We start from the raw sequence: 9,415 nt of genomic DNA on the forward strand, positions 1-9,415 counted from the left end.
AGAAGACCTTGTTTGGTGCTTGCACTTTATGAGACGCCAAAGACCCAACCATAAGACATACGCAAGTACGAAGCAAGGCCTCACGGACCCACTGCTCACAGGGCTGTGGATCAGGGTGATGGGAGATGCAAATGCTTTGTGTCAGGTACCCAACAGCCCCCATGCTGGGGCATGGCTATTGGAAGCACAAGAAATGTTAGCTCAAGGACAGGCTAGAAATAGAAGCGTGATTATGATTCTGTTCAAAGCTGCTTCTCTCCATCTCTCATGCCTCCCAGTTATTCAGCCTGCTCTTCCCCTCAACCCTTGCCCTACAGTTCTTACACACAAAAGTATCCTTGCCAGTATCAAGTGTCTAACTTATACCTCCTTGTGTTATAGAAAGGCTATTTCTTCCCCTGCCAGAAGAAGAGGACCCTGACCCAGAAAAAGGTCAGAACTCTTCTCTCTTCTAAAAACACAGCTCCAGGTACCCACAAAACCTGTGCTCCAGCTAAAGGTCAAACCTCGCGCTGCCAGAGCTGCGTGAGGCCAGGACAGAACAGCAAGGGATGCGGCATGCGTGCCAGCAGAACTGTGCCGCGCCGAGATTAGCGCAGCCGCGGCTGCAGCGCAGGAGGCAGGAGCCGCTTCAAGGCTCCCTGAAGTAGGACGGGAAGAGTGAGCAGCACTGGGGATTTGGGTTGAGGTGTTCTGAGACAGCAGTGGCTGCGGTGCCGCCAGCAGGGCTCCCTGCACAGCTGGTGGATGCTGCTTGAAGGAAAACGCTCTTCTCACGTTGTTGACGGGGGAAAAGGTGTTCCAGGGCCCATTTAACACACACATGGCCAACATGTGCACACCGGTCATTAACAAAGGACAAACCCACAACCCAACAGATCCCGGTGAAGCAGGAGTAACCGCGGAGAGATCAGAAACTCCTTGGCCAAGACAGGTATCTTGTTAATGAGGCCAAACCGTGGTGTTTCCAACCTTGTTCTCCCCTTCCCGTCCCAACGTAGCTCAACGTTTAATGATTCCTCACCTAAACCTCTCATTACCGTCCCGCTATGCGCTGCTGGGGGCGGTCGGGGATGACACACTCAGCCCTGGCATCAAAGCCGCTGTGCTGACAGTGCAGTTTTGACTGTCAGCCAGGGATGTTTGGTTTTCCTGGTGGATCCTTTTTTAAGCACACTTCAAACGGCCTCCTTTCATTTCTCACAGACATGAGCACACCCCCTTGTTTTCTCTCATCCCTCATGCTGCTTGACTCGCTGCAGAATGCCTGTTCTTAATACACGCACAGAATAAACTATGCCGGCTCTATGTGATGTCTATTTGTCCCTGGCAATAACCTTGACCTAAGTATTGGGCAGTCACTGCTCTGAAGCAGGCTGCTAGGTGGAAGTGGGCTATAAACCCACCCAGAGTTGCTGTTTAGGTAGGCAAACAGCTCAAGTGTTGCTTCTTGGAAAGGTGCAGACTTCGACCTCTGCTGCCCTGTGGGACAAGCAGACGAAAATGATAAATGAAGTGACTACAACTGCAATTGGGGATTGCTTCAGGTGAAACATCAGCCTAGACCCACGAGCCACTGCCCGGGGAAGACACCTGGGGTGGGGGGCAGGTAAAGCGCAGCCTTGCGCACACTACTGAGGGGCTTTCCATGTTCACACTGACCACCACCAGCCCCCTCCACTGGCATAGCCAGCCCCCCGCAGTTAACGGGCCGGGCGCCACCGCGCCCTGAGGAGGGACAAAATGGCGGCCGCGGGGCGGGGTCGCTACAAGGGTCCTCCCCTACGTCCCGTGAGGGCTTTCTCCCCCGTCAATCAGAGCGGGCCCGCCCGCCCGCGGGAGGCGATTGGCTGAGGCGCCGGAAGTGCTGTGCAGTCGGGTAGCGTGTGGTGGTGGTCCGCGTGTAACAGGTGGGTGAGGTGCTTCCGGTCCCCGTCCCCGTCCCCGTCCCCGTCCCCATACTCATACGACGGCGGCTCTCTGGTCGCCCACCCGTTGCGTGGCAGCCTTTAACCCCCTTCCCCGGTTTCAGACCCCCGTGTCCTGTCTCGTTTCAGGACAGCCAGGGTGCTGCCCTGCTAAGCTCCGTGCAAGGCACTGGGGGTTCCCCAGCTGTGTCGGCTGCCTTCGCAGTGCTCCGGTGCCTGAAGCGGTTGGTGCTTGTCGCTCTCCTCAGAGGTGCTGCCCGCCACCATGTTTGTCCTGGTAGAGATGACGGACACAGTGAGGATTGCTCCCTGGCAGTTTGAGAGGAAACTGAATGATTCCATTGCGGAAGAGCTAAACAAGAAATTGGCCAATAAGGTAAAGCGTGGGTCATGTGTAGGTTGGTGGAGGCATCATAACATCCCTGAGTGTTTCTTGTTCCTAATGAGACGTGTGGATGAGCTGTCAGAATAGATGAGAAGGCCACCCCAGTAACTGAAATACAGGAGAGTGTAAACAGATAGCCATGTATTATCTCAAAGGGGACCTTTTTTCTAATGGCTAATGCTGTAATTGGAATATAATGAGATACCAGATGGGGCAGAGAAGTATGGGGGAGAATTAAGAGTAACTGCTGTTTATGTGTAGAGTAGCAATCCAAAACTCAGTCTGAAAAGCTGATACAAACTAATCCATCCAGAGGAGGGAATTTAAGAGAAGGTAGAATCATAGAATGGTTTGGGTTGGAAAGACCTTAAAGCTCACCCAGTTCCAACCCCCCGCCATGAGCAGGGACACCTTCCACTAGAGCAGGTTGCTCTAAGCCCATCCAACCTGGCCTTGAACACTGCCAGGGATGGGGCAGCCACAGCTTCTCTGGGCAGCCTGTGCCAGGGCCTCAGCACCCTCATGGTGAAGAATTTTGTCTTACATCTGAAGTGTAGAACAGCAATACTGGAAGAAAAATTAAGGCATTAATAGTTGTCTTGGTCTGTGCTTAGTACTCAAAATACAGCGTGTCAGTAAAAAGTTGGTCTTTGGTGCAGAACAGAAACAAGTGTTCTGTCTCTGCAGCCCTGAGACTGCGATTAGCATACGGCTTTCAGTGCAAGGCAGGGAACGTGAGGGGTGCTCAAAAGAGCAACCTCAAGTGATGTAGGGTTGTGAACAGGAGGTTACAGGGACAAGTGATAAACAGCAAAGGGCTTCCACTGATGACTGGTGGGGGCCTCAGATTGTGTATGCTGGGAAGCCCTCTCAGAAGTAGCAGAGGAACCAGGAGCTGTCCTTGGCTCTCCCCAGAGCTGATTTAGTTTAAGACAAAGGCAAGCCTAGAGGCTCCTGAGAGTGTAACTCCAGCAGAAAGTAAGTTTAGCTTTTGGACAAGCTGTAGGGTTGGTGAATGATGTCTGTGGGCAACTGTTTGCTATCTTGGCAACTGTCGAGTTTTCTCACCACTGACAGTTGCCCCAAGGGTTTCTGTAGCTATGCTCCTTGCAGTGCCAGTGAAAACACTGCTCCCACAACACTTGGGTAGGTTTGGGGTTCCCCTGCAGTGCAGCGAGGTTTGGGCTGGGGCTGTTGAAGGGAGCGTACCAAAACAGCCACCCTTCTGTGCCCTTGTTTTGAAATGGTGTGTGTAGTGTATAAATTTCATGGTTTACTTGGTTTAACCTGGTGGGTTGCTTCACTTACTGCTTTTTAATTCTTCTCTTTGAGCAGGTTGTGTACAATGTCGGCCTCTGCATCTGTTTGTATGATATCACAAAGCTGGAGGATTCATACATTTTCCCTGGAGATGGTGCATCTCATACCAAAGGTATGTGCTTGTCCTCAGTTACATGGTTTTGCAGAGGGTTAGTGACCTGGAAATGTAAACTGGGTTCAGTTGTTAAGGAAAGTGAATTTAAAGGAGCTTCTGAAGTTTGTCACCTTAACTCCGTTCCTATAAAGAGTGCAAGAGAAACATGGCAAAAGTCCCTTCTTTGCACTTCTGGGTACAAGCATAGCTTTAAATAGCCAGTCCTGTTAGCTTTCGCCAGCAGTCCATCTCTGTTTTACCGCTAGAGATATAGGTGTGGAGTGCGGAAGAAGTTAATTTAGTTTAAAATGATTGGAAATCTGCATGTAGAAAATCAGTTGTATTAATTATTTTGTGTGTTCTTAGTATTTGTTTCTTTTTGAAGCTTATTTTCTCTAGCTAGAATGTTGAAACACCTTTCTACATAAAGTGTTTCTACAGCATTTGATGCTGTTTTCCTAGCTGGAAGTTTTGCTACATCTTTGAGACTTAGACAGATCTGGTTCAGCATACACTTCTAGTGACTTTCTGTTTTAAATAAGGAATGACTAATTTCTTTGCTTTGACTTCTGACAAATCTGTCTGAGTGAAAACTGGAAGTAAATGCGTAAAACCAAATTTTGTCATACTTTAAAGTTAAAATAAGTTTATTTAAACTGGAAAGAGATGCATTTCTTTTTCAGTTCCAGTTTTCACTGTGGAAGTGGAGCTTGAGCAAGTGAAGTGTTTCCTGTTAGAAGCAAACTTGACTGACTGCATGTGGCTCCCCTTGTCCAAGTTTTAACTCCAGGAGAACTTGCTCCCTTCAAATAAAAGCTTTCTCTAATATTTAAGCAGGATGGCAGGCTTTCCTCCTTGCTTTAATCTCTGTTCAGCTTCTTAACTTTGAACTACTCCTTGAGCCGAAAATGAGAGGATGTATTCTCTCTGAGCTTGGGAAAAAGTCTGCTTTCAGAATCTGAAATGGCACTTCGATAAATCCTAGTAGTAACTCTTTCTTTAAGGTACTGTAACTGATTTTACGTAAAAGAGGAGCATTGAGTACAGACAGCTAAAATGATGTTAAATTGCTCATAGCATTGTTCAGGTAAGATTGGTTTAGTATAGCGTTTTAATAATTACACATGCAAAATGCTTAGTTAGAAACATGTTACTTAAACTGGATGAAAAATCCAGTTATGTTATGAGTACCTTACTCTGATAGTATGTGCTATCAGTTATTTTATCTGAAGAAGATACAGCATTGCAGACAAAGGTAAAAGGCGCAGAAGTATTAGGAGAAAGTATAATTTCAACTGGTACTCTTGGCTTTGGAGCATTGTGTAGGAATGCTCAGATCGTAACTTTAGCACAGGCCCCGCTCCATGTTGTTCATCTTACAGCTTAATTCTGTGTTCTTAAACTCTGGCAAGACTGAGGAGGAGGGAACAGGGCACTGCTGGGCAACAACTCATACAAACTAGTTAGGAATCTTAACTCCTGTTCCCGTTTTTCTATCTAATCAGTGCCTGTAAGGAAATGGTAAAAGAAACTGGGGAAGCATTTTAGAGGGCGTACAGGATGTGGGATTTTGTTTTAATGGCTGCCAACCCGTGGAAGGAGTTTAATTCACTAACATGCGCATATTATTAATGATCTGTTTTCTTTCTAAGTCCATTTCCGCTACGTGGTCTTCCATCCCTTCTTGGACGAGATCCTCATTGGACAGATTAAAAGCTGCAGTCAGGATGGTGTTCACGGTAAACCGCAGCTTCTAATACTGGGGACACACGAGTGGCAGAGCTCTTGGGGCTGTTGAGATGCTGTGACTTCAGGTGGTATTGCACTGTCTGTAGCCTGGTTAAAGACTATTACTGGCCTGTAGCACTGCTCTTATCTGAGGTGGTTTGAGCCTGGCAGCTTCCCCTGCCCTGAATGGTTTTGTCTGCACTCCCCCCTCCTTTTGTCATTCGTGTGCATGCCCAAGAAGAACAGGCAGCCCCATTTGGAGCATAGACTGGATTTGTTTTCTTGCTTCAGTTAACTTGTTTTTTCAAAGTGGTAGTATCTGCTTGATCTGATAGATCTTCCATACAGTTCTCTGCAAATCCGTGGTTGTTTCCTGCACCTAAAAACATGGCAGGAAAATGTCTTTGTGAGCACAAAGTGCTGTCAGATTCAGGGAATACATAATTGATGAGTTGCTTTCCTTTCTTGTAGGAGTGTTCCACAGAGGCAAGCTCCTCTGCTCTGTTGCTAAGCTAAGACAATAAGATTATCCGGGCTGCTTGTGTTGATGAATTTGGGCATGTCCACTTTCTGATAAAATTCAGCATTGTGAAATCTCAGGGGGGAGGTGGGGGCTGTTCTAACTTTATATCGGTCTGCATTTAATATGTTACATCTGTGATTTCTAAGCTGTTTTCTGTTGCAGACCTCTATAGCATCTGACTCATTTCTTGGAATGCTTTCATTTCCAGTCCTGCTCCAAACAGCCTTTTCCTTTCCCAGTGGGCACACAGACTGTGCCCTCTGTTGCTGTATGGACTTTCAGCTGGGTGGTTGCTTTGCTGCCAACTAAAATCAAGTGTTGTGGCTCAAAGAGTAATTCCTGCGCTACCTCCTTCCTGAAAGAGGAAGAAGAATGAGTCTAGAAATGCACTATAGGAATCATTGTGGTACATCATTTGCAAAGAACTGTTTCAGTCTTCATCAGATTCTTTTCTCCACAGTTTCTGTTGGATTCTTTGATGATATTGTCATCCCACCAGAATCGCTGCAGCAGCCGGCTAAGTTGTATCCCTTGATCACCTTTGATAACTTTACTACTTCATTTCAAAGGATTGTGCAGTGCTGGCCCAACAGCATTCACTGCTGCAACAATGGAGGTGCTCAGTGGCAGAAGCTAAGCCGTTGTGTCAGGCAAGTCCTGCAGACTGTTATCGCAGCCAGACATGGGTTTGCAGGATCATTGTGCCTGCTAATGGAAATGAACAGCAGCAGCCCCTGAACAACCACATTTTAATCCCTGCCTCTAGTCTTGGCTGCTGTTGAAGGCAGGATGCAGGTTTTACCACACTGTGTGATGTCGAGATAGACATGCGTGTGTAATACACTTAAGGTGAGGTCGTCTTGGGTTTCAGGGGGTTTGTTTGGGAGTCTTTTTTGTTGCTGTTGTTTTTTATGGGGGTGGGGGTAACCCAGACTCTGCCCTGCAGCATACACCTTGAAGCAGGAAAATCAGAAACCAGATGGGGGTTCTGTGCAGGTGATCACTGAGGAGAGTGCACTGCCCTTGGAGAAAGAATAGTGAAAAGGCTTTAAATCGAGTCTGCTCTCAAAGCTGTCAGGAAGTGATCTGTCAGGCAGAACACTGATAGTTTCCCTCCTTAACCCTTGGCATGGCCAGCGATGAAGCAGAGCAGGTGTGGGTGTGGGAATATGAGACAGAAGAAGGGGCCCACGACCTTTACATGGACATTGGGGAGGAGATCCGCTTCCGAGTTGTGGATGAGACATTTGTTGATACATCCCCGACGGGTCCAAACTCTGCAGAGGCTTCCGCTTCCAATGCCACAGAAGAAGTCCAGAAGAAAGAGGCACCCTACACTCTTGTGGTAACCGTGTGCATTATTCATACAGCTTTGTGAATGCTGTGGGTTTATTCTATGGCTAAAATAGCATCCCTTCCCTGAGGAACGGATTGCTTTAAGCTGATAGTGAAGCAGAGTCATAAAAGGAATGGAGTGGAAAAGGGGAGAAACAAGATGATTGTTCTTGTGGCTGCTGTGTGTTTGCTGTCTGTTTTTACTGGAACACTTTGTGGTTGTTGGTAGAGTTCCTCCTGGGGGGCTGATTTAAAGAAGACTGGGGGTGCAGGCTGTGCATGTAGGAATGAGCACAGGAGAAGTACAGCACTGGGAGAACCACATCAAGGTTTACACAGCAGCTAAACTCTCTTTCCCATTCCATGTTTTGGCATAAGACCCACCTGAGTACGGTGTGAGAGGAAGATGGATCTAAACCATTGAACAATGTAGGGACAGTCAGGAGGTGGAATGGGTGCTTGAATTTTAAGTGTTGAACATTGGGGGTAGTGTTGACAAGGCTTCAACGAGCCTGGGCAAGTGCTGGGAAGGCTGTGATTGGTGGTGGGGGGAAGTGAGTAGCTCACCCATAACTTGGGGTGAGATAGTAAGTTCTGATGTGTTTCCTCCTGCATTCTTTATGCACATTCTCTTCTCTCTGTGAACAGGGATCCATCAGTGAGCCAGGCTTGGGCCTCCTGTCATGGTGGACAAACAGCTAGCTGCCATCAGAGCCTGCTCCACAGAAAGTCTTTCCGGTGGATGTTTGGGGGATAATGGGATCCTGCTGGTGCTCATTGCTCCTCTGAAGCTGAATGAGAAATTAGACCTGCCATTCTGTGTTTTCCCCTTCAGCTTCCAGCCTGCCAGATAGAGACAAGTTGCTTTCAAGAAATGTCTCCACTCATCTGTAGAAGTGATTTTACAGGCACAAAAAGCCCTGAGCGCAGCAGCAAGAAACTCAGCTGGAGCTTTGGTCTCCTGCCCTGCAGGGAAAACTGGGGAGGTCTTTGCTTGTCTGAATCTAGAAGGGAGTTGCCTTCAGTGAGTGAAAGCAGGAGAGAATGCCTGTCAAGGAGGTTTGCTTCCTTGGGCTGAGAGCTTGATCTCAGAGGGGTAGAAATCTGCCCTTCTTTTGACAGGAAATGAAACAAGAAAACACTGGAGTTAATGGAGGTGTGGTACCTGGAAAATGCTGCTGCCAGGAGAGGTGGTGGTGGTGGTAATGTTCTGCTGGGAATAGGGAGTTCATCCATGGATGAAGTCAGTCAAAAAGAACTGTTAATAGTAGTTTACCTAAAAGTAACTTGGGCTCTGTGAAGATGGCCACCGTGGAATGCTAGATGCTGCTTATTGTGCTGAATGGAAATACTTTATTGTACAAGCTGTATTTACATAGAATGAGATAAACTTTGCAGGGGTTCAACTGAAAATAGATAATTATGAACTGAAATGGACCAAGGCTGCTATGAACAAGCCAAATACTTGTTCATGGGGGTGTGTTAATACAAGAAATGGAATAAATAGTAAAAACCACACAGCCTGCCTTCCTGTTCAGTTTGTGGGGGGAAACTATTAGCTTCCTGACTAGCAGGAAGGGAAGAGTTGCCTCCTGCAGTTCAGCTACTTGGATTTCAAGGCAGGCAGTGTTGCAACCAACACTTTTCTCTGACAGCCAATAACAAACAATTGCCATCACCCTCCCTGACAGCAGTAAAAGGGAAGGGGGGCAACAGAACAGTAAAATCTATGCAGGGCCCGTTGCCAAGAGAGTGATGCTACACCTAATTACAAAGCCAGGCACATTTGGCAGGAAGGGGCTGTAATTCCCTGGGATAGTGGGCCTGCTTAACCTCCGACTGGGAAAACAAAGCCTGAGTCACCAGCACCCTCCCTGCAGTGTTGTTAGAACCCCTTAATTCTGAGCTGTTATTCCTGGTGCATTGCCCTAATTAAAAGGAAGCCTGGAATTCTTCAGGTTCACATAGTAACTGAAGTCCATCTGCTCAGACAATACGCTTAGAGAGTGCTGTCTATAGCGGAGTGGTGCTCAGACATGCAATCATCCAGCCATGGAAGAAACTGCTTGCACAAACCCCAGCTGGTTGTAGCAGTGGAGATT

General features: G+C 47.5%; 1 protein-coding gene across 2 annotated transcripts; it reads left to right on the top strand.

The window, feature by feature from the left end:
* Positions 1–2,174: 2,174 nt before the first annotated feature.
* POLR3H (RNA polymerase III subunit H) lies at positions 2,175–8,831 on the top strand. 2 transcript variants are annotated; one of them, XM_061363049.1, is made up of 6 exons: positions 2,175–2,304; positions 3,649–3,745; positions 5,380–5,466; positions 6,439–6,628; positions 7,116–7,323; positions 7,962–8,831. In XM_061363049.1, the coding sequence occupies exons 1-6, from the start codon at positions 2,194–2,196 to the stop codon at positions 8,013–8,015; spliced, it is 747 nt and encodes a 248-aa protein (XP_061219033.1). In that variant the 5' UTR covers positions 2,175–2,193; the 3' UTR covers positions 8,016–8,831. The 2 variants fall into 2 exon arrangements, with proteins under 2 accessions (XP_061219033.1, XP_061219039.1); XM_061363055.1 differs by having other exon boundaries at positions 6,439–6,502.
* Positions 8,832–9,415: the final 584 nt, after the last annotated feature.

This window comes from Neopsephotus bourkii, unplaced genomic scaffold, assembly GCF_033783945.1.
Source record: "Neopsephotus bourkii isolate Nb327-2 ecotype Australia unplaced genomic scaffold, CSIRO-AGI_Nbou_v1 NB_107, whole genome shotgun sequence".
NCBI lineage: Eukaryota > Metazoa > Chordata > Aves > Psittaciformes > Psittacidae > Neopsephotus > Neopsephotus bourkii.